The 27,689-nt window shown below is 37.2% G+C and overlaps 1 protein-coding gene across 2 annotated transcripts; it reads left to right on the forward strand.

Moving 5' to 3' along the window:
- Nucleotides 1-302: 302 nt before the first annotated feature.
- Nucleotides 303-27,657, forward strand: LOC139961902 (TBC1 domain family member 31-like). Of its 2 annotated transcripts, none has more exons than XM_071961539.1 (24): nucleotides 303-713; nucleotides 1,584-1,722; nucleotides 3,121-3,276; nucleotides 3,961-4,076; nucleotides 7,144-7,322; nucleotides 9,238-9,386; nucleotides 10,166-10,325; nucleotides 11,360-11,560; nucleotides 11,924-12,106; nucleotides 12,669-12,751; nucleotides 13,347-13,493; nucleotides 16,037-16,170; nucleotides 17,309-17,442; nucleotides 18,012-18,191; nucleotides 18,906-19,079; nucleotides 19,593-19,798; nucleotides 20,551-20,686; nucleotides 21,657-21,749; nucleotides 22,320-22,463; nucleotides 24,427-24,543; nucleotides 24,953-25,030; nucleotides 25,808-25,919; nucleotides 26,504-26,581; nucleotides 27,456-27,657. In XM_071961539.1, the coding sequence occupies exons 2-24, from the start codon at nucleotides 1,646-1,648 to the stop codon at nucleotides 27,611-27,613; spliced, it is 3,195 nt and encodes a 1,064-aa protein (XP_071817640.1). In that variant the 5' UTR covers nucleotides 303-713; nucleotides 1,584-1,645; the 3' UTR covers nucleotides 27,614-27,657. The 2 variants fall into 2 exon arrangements, with proteins under 2 accessions (XP_071817640.1, XP_071817647.1); XM_071961546.1 differs by having other exon boundaries at nucleotides 1,643-1,722.
- The last annotated feature ends 32 nt before the right edge of the window (nucleotides 27,658-27,689 follow it).

The following is a 27,689-nucleotide window of genomic DNA, read 5'->3' on the forward strand; positions in this document are numbered from 1 at the left end:
GCAAGGTTTCGCAATCAATACTTTGTGCGAAGTTGAAAAGGTGGAGGGAGACACCTGTAGTCGTGGTTCAGTTCTTCCTTGGCTGCATGCAAAATCCCTGAATAGACTAATGAAGTTGTAGAATATAGCCAACAACTTAGTTTAAATTAGATTGACTGCGCACTTTTTAACCTGCTAATTGTGAAATTAATTTTACCATTTACCGGTAGACTATGAAATATCGGACGGCTTGCCATAAAAGTCCAGGAAGGCGGGCTTTACAAGGGTACTTAGCTAGCTGTGCTTCAGTCTTTGCTAGCCTATCATAGTCAAGTATCATATTGTAAACAAAACAAATTTATGTTATGTAGGAGTGTAGTCTTATCCAATGATTACTAAAGTTGTACTTACCGTCAGGACTTGAAGTTCCTAGCCTAGGCTACGTCCATACTGCAGTCAGCAAGCAGGCTGTAGACTCGGAGACAATTGCGCAAGTAGAGCCACAATAACTCAGACTGCAACGATAAAGACGTTGCCAGAAACGTGAACACGTATAACAAGGGGCTAACGTATGGTACAACCACAACAAATGGCCTCCGAATGATTGATACTTGAAAGCCTAGCGTTAGCCTAATTAGAATCATTTCATGGAAAAGAGTTTTGGGCATCTGCGACATATGGTCATCATGTAACGCAGTGCCCAAATTAACCGAATTACAAGACCTCCTCCCACAGTAAGTCCAAACAGTAACTATGAACAAGCTATAAGTGTTATCATTGTTTACACATGACCACAGTACCGGGTACTCAGTACGTCACCTAGGCCTAGCTTAGGACAACACTTAGTGTTAGGCCCAATTTTGCGAAATAATTTTGGCTTGTACAGAATAGTTACCACAGGTGTTATGTCTTGTTGCATCTTGTAACAATCATAGACCTACACTGGGAGTCACAGTACAAAAGTTGTGACTCAAAACCTATGAAACCTGTGATGTGCATTGAACACAAATCACTCATAGCCTTACGGTCATATTTATGGGTGGTACTAGTAATAGCCTAGGTCTAGCCTATCTTTAGGCCCTAAACTAACAGTCTCATAGGAATAATGGTGATTAGTGTGGTCAATTATGGTACACTACCTTGAGATATAAAATAATTCCCCCCCCCCCAAGAAAAACCTCTCGCCATTTTTGTAAATTGTTCACATGGAAAATTTAAATTCCCATGGCCTTAGTACATGTATTTTAATCTCTTTATAACATGAGAAGTAAAAATATACAGTGGAAAGTTTGATATTCTTCTGTATATTGTTTACATGTATGCTGTGATTGTACTGGAATATTTGTCTGGAGGAGTGTGATCAGTCATTGATGTGTGTAGGTTGTCAAACTTTTGCAAGAAATGGAGTTTGAGAAACTATATGACATGTGCATCTTTTTCCCAATTTTGTTTTTGTTATTTCTGTACCTGATACAAAGGCATGTTTCAGTAAGACCTCATTTAGGCTTTGAGAAAAATCTGTGAATATCATCTCCATCTTTTCCCATTTGTTGGGGTACATTTATGTTTCATTTCCATTTTTTATCCCATATGAAATGATACAGATACAACTTGAATTGTTGATTCACTTGCTTGGATTTAATTGAGATTACCATTTAATTAGAGAATGCAGTCGTTGGAGCTGAACAGAAAAGAATCTGGAAAAATTTGGAGCCGGAAGCCATCACCATCCAGTGACAATGGGTAAGTAGTGTGTTGCATTGTATGCACAAAATGGCCGAAATCTCATCATTCAGAGTGTGCATGACATGCATGCCCATTGAAGACTCGCCCCAAACCACGTGCGGCCATCTGAAAAAGTTGACTTTCTGTTGCTTGCAAGTGACGTTTTGTTAGTGTCGCTACAAAATGCAGACAGTAATGAAACGTGATACCTTGTTATCTTTAGCTGGACCTGAGATGTCCATCGCTGTATCGTTTGTATACTGTGCTGTGGGTATTGACCCCAGCTGTATGTACTGACTGTACACTAGTATCTAATTACTGACGGTAGCAAGCTGTGTGTGTATTTCCTGGGATGGATGGTGGTGTTTAACACTTCTGTTACACCTCATTCGAAACTAGGTCAAATTACCGGCATTAGACGTTTCTTTTTGCGCGAGTCTTCACACCCTTTAAATATTGTCAAAATCTTGCCATAAAGCTCTTCACCAATCTTCTGGTCCATCGCAAAGTGTAGAGCTTCATTTTGTAACCAAATTTTCTGATGTCATTCCCAGGAAATTAATTCAAGTTTAAACTAGGGCAGTGTCATAGTGTTTCTTCTTGTGCAAAAATATACTCCTTGCTAGTGTTAACCATGTTCCAAGCCCCTCCCCCCCCCCTCCACCTTCCCATCTCCAAATTCATGTTTGTTTCTTGTGTAAATGTACTGTACAAACACTGCAAAACAAGTTGAGTGATGCAGTAATGTTTGCAGATGCAGCTTGTTTAGGTGGTGTAATGTAGAATGATGGTCAAATGTCCATGCTTCTTGTCATGCCACCTGTAAGAAGAAGTATTTTGCTTACCATAAAACATCAATACCAATTGTAGAACTTGAAGGTAACTGGAAAGTGTAATTACTTATCTGTAAATAACACAAAATGGTTTGCAAGTATTACAACAAGCTGTGAAATTCGTTGGTGATCTGGTTTGTCCTTATCTGTGAGTGGGATTGAACTTTGTTTGTAGCTGTAAAAGAATCACGGCTTAAAGTTTAAGATGTTTCTACGCACAGATGGCCAAACTGGGTCATTTAAGTAATTTAGGACCTTTTTTCAAAGTTCTTGATGATATATCTGGAAATACTTGATCCAGTTAGACAACATGCAATACCGCTACAAGTTTGTTGGGTTAGGCCTACATTTAATTTGGGGGAGAGGGGTTAGTTGAAAATCGGGAACTGCCCTCGGAAATCAGGGACCTCTGGTCGCCATAAGCAACCGGTGGATATCTCTCCAAGAAAAAAGTTCTCTCTTCCCTCGAGGAGTGGTGTCTGTCATTGGTTTTCAGAAACATTTCAGTGTTGAAAAATGGTCCTTGAAATTTTGTCAAGGTTACAGAACAAATAGATTTAATGCTTTCTTTTCTTTCATACAGGCTGATGCTAAAGATCAGTCACAGCAAATCTCTTCATCTCGGATCCAAGGGACACACGATCCGTTTCCTGGAGGTAGCGTTCGATTCGGGAGGAGATCGTTTCTTGGCTGGAGACCATCAAGGCAACATTTATCTGTTTGATTTAAGTAGAAACAGGTAATAAAAATGGAAATCTTAATTAATATGCACGAAACCAAGGGAGAGGTCTTTGTTCGTACAGTATAACATATAGCTAAATGGACAACTTCCCATGAAGATATCGTAGTTTTAATTTTGTGCACAGAAATTAGCAAGGTAATTTCTGTGTTATATGATAATAAACCTCATATTTGCAATTACGAAAATTACCAGCACAAAGTGTTTCCCAGATTGCTGAACAACTAATCATGACACTTAGTCTACAAAATCAATCGATCAAAGAATTAATACAGCGCCTATCGTCCAAATTTCGATCAGGTAGTATTGTGCTCTGTTCACCTCGCCTTATCGCCAAACACAAACTGTAGATAAAGTGAATTTTGCTTTCTGTGGTGGATTTCATACTAACCTGTCCTAATAAGGAACACAAAGGTCCTACAGTAACCTGTGGAAGGGGCAAGAAGTGCTTTTGGAACTCTTGTGCACCTCTTGCAATCCCCTTCTGTCCCCTCCTTCACCACCCCCCTTCCTCTCCTCTTTTATCCCTTCCTCTGCCTCCTTTCCCTTCACCCAGATGGGTAAGGCTGGTTACAGCACTTTACAGATGCAATATCATGAAGGTTGATGGAAAGAAATTCTTTAAAAAAATAATGAGTTCTGATATGTTGAATTGCCAAACACTGGGTTTCAAAATCATTACAGGTATCAACTGGTTCAGAAAACGGGCATTTCTAGTACAGCTCTAGCTTTCACCCTGAGAAGAAAGACAGAATACCTAGTGGGACTGGCAGATTGCTCACTAAAGTGCTTTGATGTTGGTATGTATCAATGTCATTCAACATGCTCATTGCAAATTCTTCAAGGGCTTTTTCCCTGTTGGCCGCAGCTGACTTTGGTCGTCCCAACAGAAATTTGGTCCTCTCGGACGACCGGGCTACTATTAAACATCGTCCCTGAATGGTTGGTGTCTATGATCATGGTATGCACACACTCTACCATATCTCATGAGGCATGGTGGAGCATTTTTGACACAGTGTGAGTGCAAGACAAATTCCCTTCAGTACGAGCACAAGGCCCAAAGCTCAAAATGAGAGTGCTTAATCTTACACTATTATCAACAGAAGAAATACAAAATTAAGAAAATAATGAGTGATTACAAGCACAGGTAGCTATGGTTATATATGAGATGCAGGCTTAATGCAAGTCTGGTATTCACCCTCTCTCGCATCTCATTATGCGTGTTACGTCGGTATGCACGTACTTTTGCATCTCATTATGCAACCGTTGAACATCTGCCAAATTTTGAAACTAACACCCCTGTTACTTTTAGGCGATAAAACCTATAAAGTAACATTTCACAGATTTAAGTTGATGGGCAAGATGAAAACATTTTACAGCTAAACAGTAAATATATTTTCACATCTTTGAAAATTCTTCTTCTTTTTTTTAATTTGCTTTTAATGAAAGGTTCATCATGATTTTAATTGACGCATAAGGATTCTGTTTTTGTTAGCTTTAGAAGACACCTTATCCTACATGCTGAAGGTTCCCCTTTAATTAATAGTGATGCAATCTACATTGCAATGGCTATGACCATTCAATTTGCAGAGCAATATTTCAATGTCATGTAAACTATTGCGTCAAGTTTTAACCTTGTTTAGTCTGAAAGGTTGAGGTATTGTATTAATATTTTATAGCCTTAAGTTAAGCAAATCTCCCTCCACCCCCCCCCCCCTTTCCATCAGCCTCATCTTTTGTTTACTTCTTACTGAACTGTGACAAATATGCATGACTGATTTTTTTATTCTACTGAATATTATTTTGGCATTCTACCAATACTTATATTATGGTGACTTCATAGGGACATTGAAAAGAAAAACTAGCAACTCAAAATCTTGACGTTTAAAGTCATAATTTTGACCATGTAATCTCATTATTTTGATTTTTTAAACTCATTATTTTGACTTTAAAAGTCAAAATGTTGACTTTTAATTCAAAAACTCTCTCACTTAAACATTAATTTCATATCAATCTCGAAACAGTATCCTTACCTTTAAAATAGTCGAAAAGTCTTGTCTGTGTTCCTGGACCTCGCACTATAAGGTCTTGCTCATTCTCCCAGGGTCGATCAAACTAGCCCAGGAAGAGTGATGCAAATCAGTGTTGCCACTGTGCAGATACAAAAACTCTCAGATTTGTGTATTATACAGTACTAAGCCCAGATGGAACAATAAAACCCCAGCTCGGTGTTGATGGTATGCATCTCAACACTAAACAATATATATTTCACGTTAAACGGCTACTTTACGCATCGTTGCATCATATTTTCTGTTAAAGTACTTTCAGTCTAAAATTAACCAGAGAGCATCCTACTTTGCCTGTACAGCACCAATTTAAAAATGATTGTTTTTGACTTTTAAAGTCAAAATTGTGAGATTAAAAGTCAAAATTTTGAGATTTTGAGTTGCTATTTCTTTCTCATCCATATCCCTTCTAAGCCACCGTATTTTGTTGATATCCCTACCAATATTAATATTTGACTCACGAAAAGAAAAACATTTTTTTGACAGTGGGGTGTCCCTAAAGCAAAAAGAAACAGTTTGCAATAACCACAACGTCAAGGTTACAGAAGTAAATTTTTTAACCGATATCTTCAGATATTGATTTGGCAATAAGCAAGTTCGATTGCAATCACAACCCGTGGATAAAGTGGAGTTTGCTTTCTGAGGTCGATTGCACACTTACCTGTCCCAATAAGTGACACACAGGTCCTAACCTGTGGAAGGGGCATGAGGTGTCTTTGGAACTCTTGTGCCCCTCTTTCAATCCCCCTCCTCCCCCTTCACCCTCTCTTCCCCCCCCCCCCTCTTCCTTCCTTCCCTTCACCCTCCCTTCCACGTTGTAACTTTCAATCAGATCCTACAGACATTCTTAGTTTCATGTCAATTACTTTTCAAAATGTTTGTGACGTATTGACTTACTCGTTGTTAACTTTGTGAACAATTTAGTTTGCATGTATTTTGCAGGGCTTACATATATCATTACATTTCCAGATAAATGTGACACTTATTATTGTTTCATGTAAAATAGCTTCTGTTCCATGGGAGATATCTATTTTGATTTTAAGTGCACTCAATATTTCTTTTTCAAAAACCAATTGGTTATTTAATTGTGGAATATCTCTTCTTCCTCCTCCCCCCCCAACCCCCCTCTTTTGAAGGAGGGCAGTGGACTTTGCTTGTTTCAATGGTTAAAACCATTCCTCCATATTGTCGACCATTGTTATGTTTGGTATTGTGCTGTAATAAGGCTCACAAGACTGTCAACTGTGTCAATGGGAGCACAAAATCATATGTTCCCAGACAAAGATCATCTAAATACCTGATTTTCCCGGAATGTTCTCATAAGAGGGCTGAAATTGGTCTACAGTACTGCGCCATCATGAATCCCTTTCTGCGGTACATAATAATGTGTTGACATTGTTTTATGCTGGTCGCATATATGTATATATATATGTAAAGAGTTCTGTCTAATACTCTTTGACTCCCCACCCCTCCTGACCCCCTTCCCATAGTGCACTATGCAGATTTGTATATACATGTGGATCAATCCATATCAAATCACCAATTTTTGGATTCTATTCTGATATAGGGTTTTGTAGAAGATGTGGGTGGGAGGGGGGTGGGTTATATGCATACAGACAATTTGAAGCAGAAGATTACCATACCAAATAATTCAGTATACCTTGAATGCATGTGTTATGCAGTCTCTTTGCAGTAAAGTCAGTCATATACCATGCATATACAAATCTGCATAGTGCACTATGGGGAGGGTGTTGGTGGGGGGGGGCAAGTATTGACCCATATCTTCATTTGTTTTTCTCAGATTCTAGAGCAATGGTGGCTTGGATGAAGGGACACTCCAGCCCAGTCCATTCAATTTCAATTCATGCGGCCGGACGATACGCCCTCACGACCTCTAACGACACGGCACTACTCTGGGACTTGGACACTTTTACTAGAAAACGAAAGTTGAATATCAAAGAAGCTGTAGGCATCTCCAAGGTGAGTTTTATGAATAGAAAAAGATACTGTTTGTTTCTACCTCTGTGCCATCACTACCAGGCATGTAGCCAACCTGGTAACTGAAATACTTAACAGTACGTATCTTGATCAATTTGTTTTGTAATTTAACCTGAATAGTGCATCGTAAAATGCTATGCATAGCTAGGTATACAGTAGTTCAGAGAGTACTATGCAAAAGTGGTTCTGTACCAGTTTTTTTTATTTGCACAGAGAACCGTGTCACTTCGTAATTTTAGTAGTTCTAAACAAAATTAAGTTCAATTTTACAACTTTGCCAAACAAAATTTTTAACCCTCAACATTGCCTGCCATTGGCAGAGAAATTCAACTTTAGTAATTGTAGTCAAATTCAGAACTTAAAACTAAACTGGCTGAACTGTTAAATCATTGTTTCTATTGTTGTGTACTTGCTTGTATAGCAGTGTGCTCAGTGTTTCATAAAACAATACAAAAAATATACAACAATGGTGTGTCTCATTATTAACATCAAAGTCTGAGATAGGTAATATATATACTCGTACACCTTAGGAGAATTTGACTATTTTTGTTCAAATTAATTAATGATATATTTTAATACATCCTACAAGAATGTCTATAATTATGGAGAATTTCTGTCTGGTCCTGTATGGGTATTCTTTATTATTATTATTCTTATTTTCTTGAGGTGGGGGAGGCATGGTGGGGGGGGGGGGGTGCAATGTCAAATTCACTGGTGATGTTGTGTAACTTTTGTATGGCCTCTTCAGCACTATTTATTCAAGTTTAAATTTAGCAATCAAATATTACACTCGAAAACTGAAAGCAATGAAGCATCACGCACAGATTCGTACAAAACAAGAGCATTACGATACAATCGCAGAGAAGCAGACATCACATGCTAAGTGGCAAAGATCAGACATAATGAAGGTACTGATTCTGCACAAAAGAAAAAAGGGTTGTCACCAGAAAATAACGCTAAGGGGTCCATTGCTTGTGTCTAAGACACACAGAGGGTATTTTTCCCTTTTTTTCCCTAACCAAAAAGATATTTTTCCCATACAAAAAGATCAGCTTACAATAGACCCCAGTCATATTCTATTGGGGACCGTTATTACAAACAAATATACGTAAACGCTATACCTGGCCAGTCAACCATCATGCGTGGGTTTTCAAAAGAATGCCTGCTATTTGTTTCTATCTGGGGTGCTAATCTTCAAAATATTGTTACCTCTATACTGAAGTATGCATTGAAACAGTATTTATCCATTATGACAAGTAATGAAAAGAGAACAATTTGGTGATCACACTATTTTGATCACTCTATTTATAGTACACTTTGCAATCATAATATTACTTTGGGCACCGTTGCATGTAGCTAATTATACAAATACAAATGCTAAGCCTTCAAATCTGCTTTCCTGGTGAATTTGTCACAATCTGAGAGTAGTTTCAATTTATTCCAGTATCAATTTCAACTTTTGATGAACTTTTCTATCTGATTTGAACGCTCCATATTTAACTACTAATTGTCTGCTTGCTTGAGGTCTTACGACAAGACAGCATTTAGAAAACCCTTGAAACTTTATCTTAACATCAAATAAGAAACTGGTGCAGTACTTGTTTTCAATGTTGTAGCAGTTGATTTAAAACATATGGAAGGTGGGGTGGGGGTGAAGGGGAAAGATAGGTAGGGAGAGGTTTAGGAGGCAGATGGTAATATTGTACTGGGGTTCCAGTCCTGGGCATATGAGTCAGGGGGGGGGAGTGGGGCAGAAGGGGCAAAATAATCGACTGCATTGATAAGCAGTTCGTTGTTGATGACGTTTTTATCAAGTAACGTGTCTTCTTTAGATAGTAACACAGTAATTAATTACCATCATTAAGTAACATGACTTCATCCTGCTTCTGTCTCCCAGGTGTTTTTCTTGCCCCTGAGCAACGTCATAATGACTTGTTTCCGTGACGATTCCGTCTTTGCTTGGGAATCAGACACCCTCCAATGCAAGTATCAGCTTCCAGCAGCCGAGGGTGCCAATCCGGGTTATAAGGCTTTCTCGACGCCCAGGTACGGTTAGAGGTTTTTTTTTTCATTAATTAATTTTAATTAATACAAAACCTCTTACACGACACTCAGTGTCGACTAGCGTTAGAAATGATAAAGTCCGACCGTAATAACTTGCTGACTACTGTTCTGTTTAGAGTTCGACTCAAAACATGCAAAGTGATGACAAACAAGATAGAGGTCTGGAATACAACTGAGGCTGTATTTAACTACCATATAACAAGTGAGGGTGCATACAACTATAAACAATACTGCAACTACGATCTCCTCACTGATCTAGCCTGGCATGATGAGGACCGTGTGACAACATTGTATTAGCTTGCTGAACAGGGTCAGGGCAATAAGGATATATGCAATAGAACATAAGAGCATGTCGTTATGAGCATGCAACCTCCTTCAGGCTATCATCAGGATTCAGATTTTAAAAAGTGCAGAATTCATGAATATTTATTCGCTCTGAGCGATGCAGAGTAAATCTAAATATAGGTCCCCTTCCCATTGAGTTACAAGTATGTTCTGATCATTTCAAACCAACAGTTTCATCCAAGAAACATATCTTCCTATCACTGCTGCATTCCATAGTTTGACTTAATATCATTGACTGTGTTCTTTCAAGGTAGTGGGGGAGGGGGGGGGGAAGGGAGCTATTTCTCTGCCTGATCTCCTTGGTATACTAACCAAACACTAAGTATTGATAATGTCTATCCCTGACTTGTTTCAGGTTGTTTTCATTTACAGATATTTACGATGCTGTGTCTTTACGTCTTTTCTTGTCTTTTCAGAGATGGCCGACTTCTAGTCGCTGGCGGTATGAGCAGGTTCCTTCACGTTTGGTCGTTGGACACCAGATCCCTTCTAAGAGTCGTTGAAATGCCGAGCAAAGTCAAAGTCATTAAGCAGGTCGAGTTTCTGCCGGAGAGCTTTGACGGCGGTGCCTCCCAGGTAGGTTTTCATCTACCACGGTGATATCTTAGATTTTTTACGAAACCATAAACCATACCATATTTTCACGTCTGCCAGGGTAAAATGTTGCATTAATCGACCGCACGATGCCTTAACACTGCAAATTATCAACTTTGACCTGAAGTGAATAATAGGAATGAAGCTGATCAAAAGTCCAGAAGGAATTGCAAAAAAATTTCCTTTCACATAAGCTTGTAACTTTTTTGTTTTCAAGCATCGATCGTGCCGTGTAATATTCACCATTTTTCAATTTAACTAAGACATCTGTCTGGGTTACAACCATATTACTACATTTTGCCAACATCAAACTGACTAAAAACTAGATGGCTTAGGTTTCTTAAGATAACATGTTGTGGGATATTCTGGAGGCATTAAATGTCACACTTTATCCTTCAAAGAAAATATTCCACACTCTTAACTTGAATATTAATTACTTAATATGACCAAAAAAAGAGAGAAACACATTCACAGCTTGAGTTGCCATGGTGACATCATTCTTTCTGCTATTGCCAGGCGTATTCACAGATGTCTCTTCTTCGCGATTCAAAATGCTAATGATGATGCAGTTTGGATGCAAAGTTACGACAAGTTTGTTATGCAGCCTAATTTGTTATAATATATATTAACAATACCCAAATATCCCTTTATACCTTTTTTTCATTGGGATTTCTGTTGTTGCTAGCTCAATTATCTGTACAAATGCTATTTTATTATCAGTATAGCTGATCTCTGGAAATGGTGCAATTAACTGGCAATTATCCTTGCCAGTTAATGACAATTTTAACGATGTCTGTCCCTCTTGTTATATGCAAAGCAGGCTAAACTAGATGCATTCCTTTCCAGAGAGCAATTGTTGCAGCCCACATCCATGAATTGCCGACATCAAGATAATAACAAATTGTAGCAAACAAGACTGTCAGCTTTGCTTAGTTTCTTCTTAAAGTCCTAAGGGTATCTCAAACCAGTAGCCTTTGTTTCCTTTTCGAAATATTCCTTTTGCCTGGTTTTTTTAGATTGTTGGGGTTCTGAGTCAAGATGGAATTGTGAGATTTGTGCATATTCATAATTGCAAGTTATTATTTGATGTGGGCACCCTGGATGATCGAATACAGATGGTTGCCGTGAGTCCAGCGGGCAGACATATCGTCACGACAACCGAGAGTGGAATCCTTCAAGTCTACAGCGTCCCAGCCTTAATGACAGATTATAACAGAGTAAGTGTGTTTGCTTTTTGGGAAGGTTGCCGTCGAAGTCAACTGAGATTGAAACCTGGTAACGATCTAAGGGAGGATTAATCTAACGAGGAGTAATGATCTAAGGAGTATCACAAGGATGATTAACGTTATATTTGGCATGTGGCTGTCATACGATGGATACAAGATCACTATTATACTTGTTGTGGGTCAAAGGTCACTTGAGATAAATACATGGATGTCAAAATGTGATAATCATACACACTATAATGTATTTCAAGGACAGTGTCTTGGTCCTATAGTCTCCTAATTGCCGGTTCTCTCTCTTCTCGTGTTCGGTCGGAGGGAGGGAAATTACTTCATTGGGTCTCTTTCTTATTGTAGCCTCCTCCTCCACTGGTAAAGGCTGTCGGGGGCAGCAGATTGCGGAGTAAAGACGGGCGATCGATTAGCCTCGAACCTTCTAAGATCAAGAACGAAACAAGACGTGAGAAGAATTTTAACCGTAACGGACATTTTGTTGGCAGAGAGGAGGAAGAGGATGGCCAGGAGATGGAACATCATGTGGTAAGCGGTCTACAGTAAACTACGCCGCCTTTGTGATGATTTTTAATTGTTTGGCATTCCACAGTTACTTGTATGACATTTTTGGCATTCCCGGCCTTCCATACTTAGTGATCCTCTACGGCTATAGTTACAATACTGCCAGCCGCCATTTTCCTCTCATGTACTTCTTTCTACGTTGAATGGTTTGGTTGATCAAAACCTCATTGAAAGTCAATTAACCGTATTGTTATTCTTACAACACGCCTCACCATCATGGTAATAGGGCGGTCGATCTTATTTGCAAGTTATCCAAATTATGGTACGTGTTATCAACCACTTGCCAATTGAGAATAACTCAATTACATTTATCATATGAGTTTCAGTATTGGATATTGTATTATAGAGTTTGTGAAGAGAGTAAATTAAGCCATTTTTTGCTGGGTAAAATTTTTATATTTCCTTTGTCTATGTTTTGAGAGGAATTCTGTCCAATGAAAAGGCTTATAGGTGCTCTCACAATGTATTCCTTAACATTATATGCATGAGAGCGATTTTACCACTAACTGTGAATTGGGTTTTCCAGTTTTCAGCATTACCAGAGGGAATGGACTTGAAAAAGCTACAAAATATCTTGATTGGTTTTGGTGAATACCCAGAGAAATACAGGTATGGCCAAAATATTAGCATATCTTCTGTTTTTGTAGGTTCCTTTATACCTAGTATCTGCTCTTCTCTTTAGCTGCACATCTGTTTTAGCCACTTGCATATGAAAAAAAGACATTTGAAATTTAACTGGAAACATGGTAATAGTTATCGAATTTAGTAGTGATGTAGCATGCATCTTACGTGCAAGCAAAAATTGTGCTAAACTAAATTGCGTTAATGAATTATATCACCGCAGCATTGAATTGTATGGTGTAGAAAGTTATGGGTGTTGTAGGCATTTTTGGAGGAAGTTTTTTACTTCCAATTACAGTCCACAATCACTCATTCAAAAACTGCAAATTAAGCTTTGGTGTTAGCTCAGTGATGTGTTGAGTTGAGACCTGTTGTTGCGGGATTTGCTCAAGCATACACTGATTCTTCGTTGAATAGCTTTTTTTTAATTGAATTTATATTATTCTTCTTTGTGGTCGATTCACACAAATAATTTTTCGAGTTTTTTTTTTTTTTTTTTTTCCTTCTGAAATTCATATTATCAGAACTGGTTTTTCCTTTAAAACATCATAACAAGAATTTCTATTATTTTATCTTACATTAGAATGTTCATATGGCGTTCTCTGCTAAGACTCCCTGAAAACCACTCTGCGTTTAGTAGCCTGATTGATAGAGGAACACACTTGGCCTGGGCTAAACTCCATGAGGATTATCCCATCAAGAGCAGGAGGCTTCTCAGGGTCCTCCAGAGGTACTGTAATATTAACCCCCCCCCCTCTCCAACTCCCTTCCTCCCACCAGTTCCCATACACCTACATATTATTACCAAATGAACATCACAATTACCCATACTTTAAGAAATTCTATCTGTGTGATTAACAGTACAACATTCTCACTATTTTGTAGCTTGGACCAAGGAATCGATTGGGGTGTGACTGGCACCCCCAGCAGAGAAATGGCTGCATAGGGATCACCACCAATGCTATTTTGTAGCTTGTGTGTTGTTTACATATTGCATACTGTGTACATATTGTGTGTTGTTTACATATTGCATGTCATTTACATGTTGTTTACATATGGTTTGTTGTTTACATGTTGCATGCTCTTTACATATTGCACGTTTACATATTGCATACTGTTTACATATGGTTTGTTGTTTACATATTGCATGTCATTTACATGTTGTTTACATATGGTTTGTTGTTTACATGTTGCATGCTCTTTACATATTGCACGTTTACATATTGCATACTGTTTACATATTGTGTGTTGTTCACATTGGTATTGCATGATGTTTTCATATCAAATGTCACATTTTGCATGTTGTTTACACATTATATTTTATATTTTTACACATCATATTTTATATTTTACACATCATATTTTATATTTTACACATATATGTATTGCATGTTGTTTACACATTGCATGCTGTTAACATATTGTATGTTGATCACTTATTGTATGTTGTTACAAACAGTATTGCATGTTGTTCACATATCGTGTGTTGTTTACATATTGCACATTGTTTACATATATATGTTGTTAACATATTGTTGTTGATTACTTGTTATATGTTGTTTGCATACAGTATTGCATGTTGCTTACATATTGCACATTGTTTACATATTATATGTTGTTAACATATTGTTGTTGATTACTTATTGTATGTTTACTTATTGTATGTTGTTTGCATACAGTATTGCATATTGTTGTTGATAAACTTCCGTGTAATAGTGATCTGTATATATTTTAATGGTTGCTTTGTATTAACTAATTGCTCAGTCATCATTCAATAATGGAGACAGTTAAAATTATCTCATGACTAGGGCAATAAAGTTTATTCACTTCCTTGTTGTCATGAAAGAAAAGACACAGATGTTCCTAGTTTCCCAGTTCCCTGTTCAAGGGTCAAAGAGAAATTGAAGGACAAAATGTCAGTTTCTGTTCCCTTTTCTTCATTTTTCTTGTACTTCCCCTATTATTATGCTATTAGGTCATTGCATGGACTACGTCCAGGAAAGTCTGGTACTTTCATCAATTAACGCAATGAAAAATACAAACTTTAAACAATGTAATAGCAGGCAAACACTACCCAGAACTGTTAATATTGGAGTACAGTTTAGAGAGGTATTAGCATTAGGAAATTGCCCCAACTGGCTGATTGCATCTGTACAACCACTGAGTATGTTATGGTATATGTACTATGAATATGCATCAGGTGTGATTGCATCTGTACAACCACTGAGTATGTTATGGTATATGTACTATGAATATGCATCAGGTGTAATTGCATCTGTACAACCACTGATTATGTTATGGTATATGTACTATGAATATGCATCAGGTGTAATTGCATCTGTACAACCACTGACTATGATATGGTATATGAACTGTTAATATGCATGCATCAGATGTAATTGCATCTGTACAACCACTGAGTGTGCTATGGTATATGTACTATGAATATGCATCAGATGTGATTGCATCTATACAACCACTGAGTATGTTATGGTATATGTACTATGAATATGCATCAGGTGTGATTGCATCTGTACAACCACTGACTATGATATGGTATATGAACTATTAATATGCATGCATCAGATGTAATTGCATCTGTACAACCACTGAGTGTGCTATGGTATATGTACTATGAATATGCATCAGGTGTAATTGCATGTGTACAACCATTGAGTATGTTATGGTATATGTACTATGAATATGCATCAGGTGTAATTGCATGTGTACAACCATTGAGTATGTTATGGTATATGTACTATGAATATGCATCAGGTGTAATTGCATGTGTACAACCATTGAGTATGTTATGGTATATGTACTATGAATATGCATCAGGTGTAATTGCATCTGTACAACCACTGAGTATGCTATGGTATATGTACTATTAATATGCATGCATCAGGTGTAATTGCATCTGTACAACCACTGAGTATGTTATGGTATATGTACTATAAATATGCATCAGGTGTAATTGCATCTGTACAACCACTGAGTATGTTATGGTATATGTATATGCTTTGGTATATGTACTATGAATATGCTTCAGCAAACCTTAGATGGCTAATGGTCAGTGATATTAGTTGTGTCTTGTCAAACCGTTGAGCACTAGGATTACACGGCTAAGGTTCCCTCCAAATTATGCTCCGTTTAATAAATGTTAAAGAGTGTAGAAGGCTTCATTGTAATGTATAATTCATCTCGCAATAACATCAAGAGTGTTCAAGTTTCAAGGAAACACAACAAATATCCATTTTATTCTTTGTCTGGAAGGACATTATCTTCACTAGCTCACTGGTCGGCCATCTTTGGAGAGCTAGAATACCTTCCTATGCTGGCCTTTCCATTCGTCAAGCTCTTTCAGAACAATCAACTAATCTGCTTTGAAGTGGTGGCTACAGTCTTAGGTATGTATTGACATGTACTTTGGGGGGGGTGGGGGGGGGGTTGGCTTGGTAATAATATTAATTTTAATTTAAAAAAAATGTAATTTGCTTTGTTACAAGAGGTCCACTGACTTTTGACCTGTTAATTGTTGCATATCAAGGGTGTTGCAGTGAAATAATATGAAATACATTAATAAGTGAGCCTTAAATTATGTCTAGCACAAATTTAAATATGGGATATTTAGACCTACTCTGCCACTTTAACTGGGGAATTTTACTTTTTAATGTCGTTATTTCTACTGACACCATATAAAAAGGTAAAACAGTGGAAAACTGAACCGCTTTTGAATTCTTAATAGGTAATAAGACCCGATGCTTTGATACCATTTAGCAGAATCATCATCAGGGACAAAGGCTCAAAAAGATTTGACTGTTTTATTTGGTGCCTTGCATAAATTATCTTACTCAAACAATTCCTGGGGAGTTAATCTTCCCTAAAAATGATAACTCAATGCCTTTGGTTTAATATTAATGGTTATGTTGGCAAATAAACCACATCTCACTTTCTAAATACACAATCACAAAAAAAGTGTGGTGAGTTCATTACATTACTAGTTATAAAGCAGATGTTTATTAAATACCTATAAAAAGTATTTTATTTTGCTGAAACAAACATCTGAATGGTTAATATAGTCATATATATGAAACCAGCAACTTACATGGACTGGTAAACAGCTCTATGAGAATCAGGTTATAAGCTGAAATTTTCTCCCTTTTTTTATTTTTGGTAAGCCTTGTTTAGCAGCTACTTACAGCATTTCCAATGGGATGAAATTTGGCCTGAAAGCATTTGAGAGAAAAATCATTGTGAATTACTATAATTATGTTAGTTTAGTAATGAAATGCAACCAGGCATTTCCTCCTCAGAGCATGACTCTTCTTTTTTCCTTTTCTTATCAAATCTAATTTTGTGCAAAAGTAAGAGGGCCTGACATTTTGGCTACATTCAGCCTCTGAAGAAGATCCTGCTAGGATCGAAAAGTCATGCCCTTTTACTTTTGCACATTCTCTTACACAGGCTCTTTAGTGGATAAGCAGTTTGCTAACAGTTTTGTTTTATTTTTTGAAAATCTAATTTTTACTATTTTATCCACTGCAGCTAACTGGTGCCAGCATTGGTTTGAATTCTTTCCAAATCCTCCAATCAATGTCTTATCTTCCGTCGAGAACATCCTCGCTTTCCACGACAAGAAACTTTTGCAACATTTTGTGACTTACAACATTTCTTCACAGGTAAAAAACATATTCAAAGTTCATAGGGAATTTCTCACTAATCTGGCAGAAGTAAACATTTCTCTAATAAGACGTAAAACCTTCTATGGGAGGATGCCTGAAGTAAACCAATCCAAAATATGGAATAAAATGCTGTAAATAAATTATGTTGGTTGCCATGGTCACCGTTTTCTTCTTTTGATTTGTCCATTTTCTGTGTGTTACTATTTTTTTGTAATCTCTTTCCAACATGCCTTGGTGAATATGCTACTAGGATCATAGTGACACACCTTGTAACTAATGTAGATGTTTATTGTAGATATATTTGAATGAACTACTGTATGCAATAAAAAATACAATTTCATACGAAATTTAAAATTGGGCAAGCGAATAAGCTAAGTCTTTATTGGTGGTCTGCTTTACCAAGACACAATTCAATAGCTGGACTAATGAGTTTCTTTTGTTCATTCTCTGTTTCATATCTTTTTTTTAAATATGATTACGTTAAAAGTTGACAATAATTTTGAACTGTTTTATATCTTTTTTAAAAATATGATTACATTAAAAGTTGACAATAATTTTGCTTTCAGGTTTACGCTTGGCCTCTCCTTCACACTTTGATGTCAGAGGTATTAACCAAAGAGGATTGGCTGAAGCTTTGGGACAATGTGCTATCCCAGAATTCCTCCTTCTTCCTGTTTGCCATAGTTTCATATCTAATGAATGCAAGGCGACCTCTGTTGCAGTGCACTGACGTTGATGATTTTAACGTAAGTTGATGTCGAATGAATTATGATATTAATATGATGTACAACTTAGTTTTGATAATAATACCTCTTCATAATGAGTCGACCTTCTGTGACCTGTGGATAGGTTGTAGCTGTATCCACAATACATTGATAGAATCATTAAGTATATCAATATTTTGTATTTAATTTCACTTCATTTTTTGGAAAATTTTCTGTTTAAGTCGTGGCTAGCTCTAATAAGTTTTATCTTGATAGAATTGTTGAGAATATCGATGGTTTGTAGTAATTCCACTCCACGATGAGCAAGCTTTCTCGAATCTATATTGAAAGATCTGCTCACTCAAACAGGTGGGATGATAACGATGGTTGATTAGGGAAGAATATCAATATTTAATATTTTAATTCTTCTTCATACTGAGTGGACCTCATTATTTATTGTTTATAAGACTTAGCTATGAAGATTCCCATCTGAGATCACTAATTGATGTATCTTAATAGCTGGTGACATTACTCATTGGCAATTGTTTCGTGAGTAGCTGTGACTCGATTGTGAAAATTTATAATCCCTGATTTCATAAAAAAACAATATGTACATTATTGTTTAGAATATTACAACATATATAGGGAAATTGGTAAATGTTATAAAGTATCACAGCCATTATTATATAACCGTTATTGGTTGATACTTGAGGGAACGGTACCAGTGTTTTAAATGATTGATTCATTCTCGTGTAGTACTATTTTCATCATTGTAATGCGGTCAACATCTCCTCGGTGATCAAGGACGCTTACAACCTGAAAGAGACTACACCAGAAGACATCATTCCCGGGAAAGACCAGTTTAAGCCTCTCACCAAAGGACAATATCCAATCTTCAACAAATATCCAAAGTTTGTTGTAGATTATCAGGTAAATCAATTCATTCTATTCCATGATAATAATCAAAATAAGAATACTATGTGCAGGCATTTGCAAAGATGTGGCCTGCTCTGGAAGGACTTGGTCATTTGCAATTCCCGTGCATTATGAATGAGCAAACATGATTAGCTATGGTCAATTGAGTCTTTGAATGGTCTAATTATCTTCCCCTCTTTAGCATCCCGGAATAATTTGGTGGCTTACTTAGAACCTCCTGGAAAATATTTTGGGAACCTCAACTTTTAATTTTCTTATCTAATTTAAATGATAAACTACATTGTGATTACTGCTATTGATTAACAGATTTACTTTTGATTCCGTAAACTTTTTGCAAAGATTGTCTATTTTTTCTGATGATGTGGTATGTACGTTGTTGCACGCTCCCTTATAACACAATTGCTGCACGACCTGTCGAATGCCGCTTCAAACCGCTATTGAAATTCACAAGGTTGCGAGGTCATTTCATCTGGGGAGGTAACGAAATTAATATCGATATATTATCAGACGCAAGAAAGAGACAAGATAAGGAGAGATGAACTTGACTACCTCCATCAAAGACAAGCTGCTGCCGAGCTGGAAAGAGAACTAGAGAAGAGACGACAGGCGGAAGAAACCTGGTACAGGGAACAAGAAGTACTGAGGGCAGCAGAGGAGCAACGATGGAGATTAATGGCGGAAGAAGAACAAAAAATAGCAGATCAAAAGATCAGGTTTGTACAGAGCTGCAGTAAAGACCAGAAGTGGGATGTGATCATGGTTGAATTCAAGCATTCGTAATTCCCTGGCCCCTTGCCCCTATTCCCTGGCCCCTATATTCCCTGGCCCCCTACATCCTCTTCTCTGATTGTCCCATCAATCATGAGCAGTCTAATTCCTTTAGGTTTGAAAGACAAAGTACCCTTTGTTAAAGGATTTAGCCCCTACTGTTTGTTTGATCGACCTTCACTGCCCCATATATGGAGCAAATCTATGATCGGGTAAACTGACTTAAGTAATCCGAGTAGTATTGTCAGACTTGACCTAGCTACCAGTCAGATTTGTCACTTGATATTTTTCTTTAATATTGGTATTATATCACATTATAATGTTGTTCATCTGGTGACTGAGGTGACATTCATTCCACTCCTGGGGTTGACCCGTTTTATTTTTAAGCAGCTGTGTTTGTATCAATTTAACTTTGACATCACCAGTTTCCAACAATTTCATTCAAGTAAAGTATAATGAAGTGTGTTGTAAAAGTTTGATGTACATATCTGGTACTGAATCTTATTTACTGCTGAATTTCAAAACAACATCTGCTACAATTCTTATATACCAAACAGGATAGGCCTATATAGATCTTGTGATAGTAACAGACATTCTATAGTCAGGCCAGGATGATATACTCATTTGGACAATTAAGTTATATATATAGGTGTTGTGTATAATGTTATATATAAATGGTATACCTTTCCTGTTACAGATTACAAGCCTTGAAAAGAGAATTAAGAATGAAGGAGCTGCAGTTACTGGATGCAGCAAGACAGAGATTCATGACTAACCAGAAGAAAGACAAACACAAAGAACTGGCCAGATTAGACCGTGAAATCAACCGCAAAGTAAGCTAACATTTAAAGGATGATTCATGCAATGCCAGGATCTCCTTAAAGGCATTGAAGACTCGCCCCAAAACCGCATGCGGCCATCTGAAAAAGTTAACTTTCCGTTGCTTGCAAGTGACGTTTTGTTCGTGTCGCTACAAAATGCAGACAGTACAATAATAAAACGTGATACCTTGTTATCTTTAGCTGGACCTGAGATGTCCATCGCTGTATTGTTTGTACACTGTGCTGTGGGTATTGACCGCAGCTGTATGTACTGACTGTACACTAGTGTCTAATTACCGATGGTAGCAAGCTGTGTGTGTGTGTATTTTCTGGGATCGATGGTGATGTCTAACACTTCTTTTACACATCATTCGAAACTAGGTCAGATTACCGGCATTAGACGTTTCTTTTTGCGCAAGTCTTCACACCCTTTAAGGAGTTCAGCCTTGTTTAGCACACACTTACCACACAGTTGTAATCTACCCCCCCCCCATCTCCCTTCCTGTCTCCGTTGAGCTTTATGTAACAGAAGGTTTAAATTGGGCTTGAATCTATATGTTACTGCATTTATAAAGTGCAACAGTAAATCAGCAGCATTTGAACCTTCTCATCTGCCTGGTGAGAGGGATAAATTTTGTCTGTTGAAATAATGTCATGCATCTTTCAAAAGACCGAAAAAGCTGCTCTCATCTTCACAACATATCTCTTGTGTTTCACTGTCCTTCCCATATTCTAGTCTCCCATCATTCCAGTCTCCTTGCATAACTCAAAGTGTAATTGTCTACATATCAAGTAAACTTACAGAACCTGTTTAACTTCTGTTGTGTGTGCAAATATGTAGCTCTCTTTTCATTAATACTTGTTTCCCCCTTCCCCTCACCCTCCCCCTCCCAAACATCAATGATACCTTCATATTTTATACATTTTTCTGACATGATTTACAATTTATTTGAGCATTGTCATTGCAATATCATTTCTATAGGTCCGTCTCAGAGAGCAAGAGACCCAGTCTGCCTTGGATGCCGTAGAAATTAGGAGGTTCGAGCTGGAAGCACAGAAACAGCTTCTCCAACAGGTCAGTTTGTACACTCCAGAATCATCAAATATCTATCAAGTTTGAATGTTCAAGTTTAAATGTTAGAGAGCTAGCATATGATGAATTGAACTCACCAGAACATGAACACCAGGCATGCCAAGTTTTAATTTGATACAGGGCTGTTTCTCATGTTAAAGGCATGTAGAAGTGTAAATACACAAGCTAATACCCTGGTATGTTCCTTGTTTCATGTTTGTTTCTGTTCTTTAAAGAGTTTCTAACTAATGTTAGACTGAAACGTCAGTTTTGAAGGAAGAAACGGCACTCTTAATACATTTTATTTGCCTCTTCATGTTTAAGGTCGCTAAGATAAGCAAAGGCAACACTCACATGTACATATCTAAATATTTTTTTTTCTCTTCACCATATCTGTACATGAATGTTTCAACTGTGAGTACCTTTATAATTAATGTAGTAATGTACCTGTAATATCATGACCTGTTAATAATCTTTTGCAAACAGATTTGACGTATAAGTTTGCGTTAACAGTTATTTTAGCTCACGGCGTCAATCGGTTCATTTGGGTCCGTTTGTCATCCCTCGTTTCAGGAGTTAGCCAAGGAGGCAGTGGATGCAGAGAAACAAACCACGGGTGATGGAGAGGTTCAGAGGCGGAGAGAAGCTGAGATGAAGGAGAAGACCGAGGAGAGGAACAGAGATAATCAGACAGATCTACTGCACAACGAGAGAAAGGTTTGAGAAGCTCAAGATATTTGAAAACTAATTGTTAAGACCCAGATCTCTCATTCCCCCACTGGCAGCAGGGACCCAAGCACCACCCCCCCCTGCCAAACTACCTGTAAGACTGTGAGATGGAGAGAGGAAAAACAGTTTAGCTTTATAGTTGTTAAGGCAAATTTTATATCAACCGCTCTATAAATAAAACAATAACTAACTATGCAGTCTCACATTTATACCTAACTGCATATTTGGATATTAAAGTCATCTGAATGGATTTTATCCCGACATAAACAAAGGCTACTCCCAGTTCTTACAATAATAAACTGAAACCTGCTCATTCTTTCTAATAATTCAATACATAACAGCACAATCAATCCGGCTTATTTCTATGTGATTGCAGTTTTGGATTATTTCGGGGAATCCCTGACTCTTTTGCTTATGCAATGACGTCACCCCTAACGACAACTCTAACGACCAAATGTACACGCTGTAGCCTATTCATAATGCTAGGTCACTGAGCAACATTACGTACAGAGAAATTACCTAAAATGTCACATCTGCGGCATTCTGATACATATTATATACTGTTATTTACATCAGCAAGAAATTAATCACTTTTGTACTGATATGACTCGTGTAAATTATGATTTTGTACCACCAATCACTTATCGAACTTTTATGACAAACAATTGTTATGGGAATATACGTAGGCCCATGATAACACAGACAGTTTGTTTGTTTGTTTTATTGGCACTCAGATTGTTCAAAATACAAAAATATTACAAAGACATAATAGACAAATAGGACGGAATTGAAAAAAGTAACAGGAGCTAAACCCATTAGGCTGACAGAACGTCGGACCATTTCCAATGGGGCCCTATAGACGAAAAATTGCACTTTCAATGGTAAATACTAAGGAAACCAATAAATAAGACACAAAAAACGTACAGATTGAACAAAATACTGAAAAGTGCCTCCCTCTCTCTCCCCACCCTACAAACCACTTTATTTTGTGTAATCTGACAGATACATGCAAACCTGACGGTCTCGTTCATAACGAATATTAATTCTCATGTATCGATGGCAAATCTAGACCATCCGTCATAATGAAACACTTTAAGTAACGACAAATATTTAATCAACAACCTAGTAATACTTTCATATTCACATGAACAGGGTTTAAGCATCATCTTACCTGTGCTGCGAGACAGAGAATGGAAAATACAAATTAGCTTTAAAGTTGTTAAGGCACATGTTAATCAACTGCTGAGGCTCCGCCCAATATATGCCCTATAGAACGCCAAAAGCAAACAACAACATTTTGGGTAGGGCACCGCTAATCATACCCATGACATAATGAATATTCATTTAGACAGAATGATAAACCAAATATATGGAGGCGGTTGTAAGACCTGTTGCATTGTTGAAGTGCTTTATTAACAAATCATGACTCTTATCTCACTGTTTCAAAATAACTTAAACAAGTCTGTCAGCGTTTTCCCATCTGGATAAAACAGTGTCTGTAGTCCATGACTCGAGTCAGGAAAATAACTGGAATGATTTAAACTCACTTTTTTGGTGAATTTCTTTTCGACAAACTGATAATGTTAGAGAGCTTGTGGCCAATTGGCTAAGGCGTCGGACTCGTGATCCAAGGATTGCTGGTTCCATTCATGCCTAGTTCATTATGTTGTGTCCTTGGGCAAGATGCTTTATCTCACTTGCGTCTCTCCACCCAGGGGTTAAATGGGTACCTGTGATGTAACTTGTCATTAAGCGCAGTATATAACTGCTGCCGACTGGAGGGATTGTCTCTGGGAGAGGTATTCATTGACCAGGGGTAATATAACGTCTGTAAAGCGCTTTGAGACCTATCGCTGGTGTAAAGCGCTATATAAAAATCAAATATTATAAAATATTATTATAAACCAATATTTGATACAGAGTGAACTGTTTTTATATTTTTTGCTTTTAGAGCTTACAAGCAGCGATGGCCCACTCTGACCTGAACCAGACTCAAGCAGAGTTTACTAAACAGAAGGAGTATCGGAAAAGGCTGGACGACCTGGATCGGGATCTCAGGAGTATAGAGGTCTGTATCACGGCAACAGAATTATAATCTTGTCCTATGTTGAATCATGGTACATCTGGTCTGTATGTCTGTGATGGCAGTATTGTGATCTATGTGCTTTCAGTGTAACAGGACACCTCCAGAATCAGGCGCGTAGCCAAGGGGGTGAGGGTGAGGCCGGCGACCGCCCCCCCCCGAGCATATTTTTTTTATGATATCGCTAGTAATTTTAAATAGAAAATGCTTAGATGCAACTTACAAGGCCTTGGAAGTGCCATTTCCAGCAATCTGGGAGGCATTTTCGCCCAAATTTTTCTGCTTAGATAGTTTGCCTACATGCTTCGCCCCTCCCTCGGCAAATTTCTCAACCCGTCCAGAATAGTTTATATCTGCGGGTGCTATTAAAATGATATATTTTTTGGTTTCACAGCTGAATGAATTGAATGATCAGAATGATATTCTGGAGAGGCAAATCCATGGCATTATGCATGAGATAACAGAAACAAAGGTATGTTTACTCTTATTGTATATTGTGTACATATCTTTCACTTTCTTTTGTACAACACGGCCGAGACTTTATTGTAAGTTGCGCTATATAAGAACTGTTTGTTATAATTATTATGTGGACAGAGGCAGGTAATATAGGCCAATGATAGATGTAGGTCTTTTTTTGCTTTTTTCATTTTCTTTTCTTAAGTAAAGCATTGACCAATCGGTTTGGCTTCATGAGTTTTTACTTGAAATGTAGATGTCTTAGATTAAATCAAGAAATTTGGGGAGGAATGCCAATAAGAGAGAAATCAAGATATTAAATATTGATGGATTTCACCTTACATTCAATGTTACTTGACATCCACATATAATAAAATGAAGAAGAGTGTTTCACACCAATGAATTCAATAATCCAGTCGGTGTCTGTTTGAAGGTATTATGTGGTGGTTGTCTTCAATTTAGCAAAATGTAAAATATCTGGGTTTTCATTAATGTATTTAAAGCATTATTTGTCAAGGAAAATCATATTTCAATTATTAAATAATGTAACTGACACTCTTACCATACAAGAAAGTCACAAACAGAAGACTGGCTGGAAATGTGTCTAATTTTTTTTTTTTTTTTTTTTTGAAAGTGCAAAGATATTGAAGTCTAAAGCTCTGTAGATTTTGTAAGAATAAGTGAGAAGTTGATGACATGTTTTACACCAACTGGACTACATTTAAGCGCATTTTTGGCGCAAAGTGACGAGTATCCTTTGCTTCTTTCGTGCTTATCTCATATTTTTTTTTAGAGGGACAAAACTTCACGGCTGGAACAAGAATACAAAGACGTGAGATTGATGGCATCACGGAATGCAAATAATAACCATGGTAACAACAGTCCAATAGACCTGGAGATGGAGGGTAAGTCTTTAAACTCCACTGAAGTAGTCAAGGCTTTATATTTTGAGTGTATATTTATTTTTTTCCTTGGTTTCCTTTGTCTCTTTGCTACTTTGTAAAGCGCTTTGAAATGCTGTAATAAGCGCTATATAAATGTAATTTATTATTATTTTTATATTCATCTCACTGCATACCTGCTAAACTATAACAAAATATTTAAGATAATGGAAGTATTTGATCTCTAGGATTACTATTCACAAATGTCTTTGATCTTCCAAAAATTTTACATTTGCAGGAAGTTAAAAGATTCCTTTGTTGATAACACGGTCATAACCTTAAAGATACAATACACACTTGAACACCTAGAGTTGAAGAAGTGTTATTAATTTATTATAGTAAATTTATGAAAAAGATGAATTTCTACATAGACCTATCACAGTTTTCATAAAAAGACACTTTAGTGTTCTCAGGTTTGCTTGTAACAGATGACTTTCACAAATCTGGCAAATTGTTATGTGAATTTCAGCATTCACTAATACATCGTTGTCCATTCAGTAAGGGACTGTAAGGAAAACAACATTTTATATTTTTGTATATTATCACAGGTTCTTTCAAGCCATACCCCGATGATGCAGAGCTAAGTGAAGGACAAGTTCCTTCAAGTCCTGATGGGAGATATCAAGGTTAGTCATCTAACAAGGAGGGAGTTGTGGTCAAGTGGTTTTAAGGCAGTGGACTTATGATCTAAGGATTACAGGTTCGAGCTCTGGCCAGATCATTGCATTGTGTCCTTGGGCAAGGCACTTACCTCCATTGCCTCTCTTCACCCAGGTGTATAAGTGGACTTGCGAGGTGACTTGTAAATATAGTTGCGTGCGCCGGTTTGTGGCTGCACCCTATGGGAAGTCCCCCAGGGGACACGTGGCTGTGGTGCCGCAAGAGAGATTGTTTGAATTGTGAACACTTTGGTGTGTAGGTGTGACAAGTTACCAATGACCAGGGTTAAGTACAGTGCGGCGAGACTTTATTGTAAGTTGCGCTATATAAGAACTGAGAATTATTATTATTATCTCACTGTTTGTTGTTCTTCAGCCAGTTTTATCAATTCAAGAAAGATTCTACTGTCAGAAAATATGACACAAAATGGAAATATAAATATTCAAACACTGCTGGTTGAGAATATAAATATTTAAACACTACTAGTTGAGAATCCATTTTATTCCCTTTGTGCTAGATTTGCTTGCTCTAAAAGCATTTTTTTTTTTACCAGGAAATATTCCACTAAATTAAAACACAATTGATACTTGAATGTCATTAGTATCTAACTTGTAGATGGATGTACTGCTGATCCCATTTTTGTAAAACTTTTTGTTCGTAAAAGGTTCTTTTATCTCTTCACCAATTGATATCATTAATTTGTCCTGCATTTTCACACCCACTCTATAGAACGAAATTTACTTTTGTGTTATCGTTATGGTATGACCTCTTTCATCAGCAATATTTGGAATTGATTTGTTTGAGTAACAATTCAATCTTGCATGTTCTTTCTTCTTGTAGTTTCTTTAGACAGAGGGCGACATACACTTGAACGAAAAGAACATAACCTGATGAGGGAAGTGAAAGAAATGCGGCAGAGAATAGCAAGAAGAGACCTCCAAGATGAAATCACTCCATTTTCATCGGAAGACAACGATTACAACGACGACGTGAGATGAAATATGCAAGGAACGCTGGCTTCTAGTAACCTCGAAACACCTTGATCTTTATTAAATTATTACTGTAAATAACAGG

The sequence above is a fragment of the Apostichopus japonicus genome, chromosome 3, assembly GCF_037975245.1.
Source record: "Apostichopus japonicus isolate 1M-3 chromosome 3, ASM3797524v1, whole genome shotgun sequence".
In the NCBI taxonomy this organism is placed as follows: Eukaryota; Metazoa; Echinodermata; class Holothuroidea; order Aspidochirotida; family Stichopodidae; genus Apostichopus; species Apostichopus japonicus.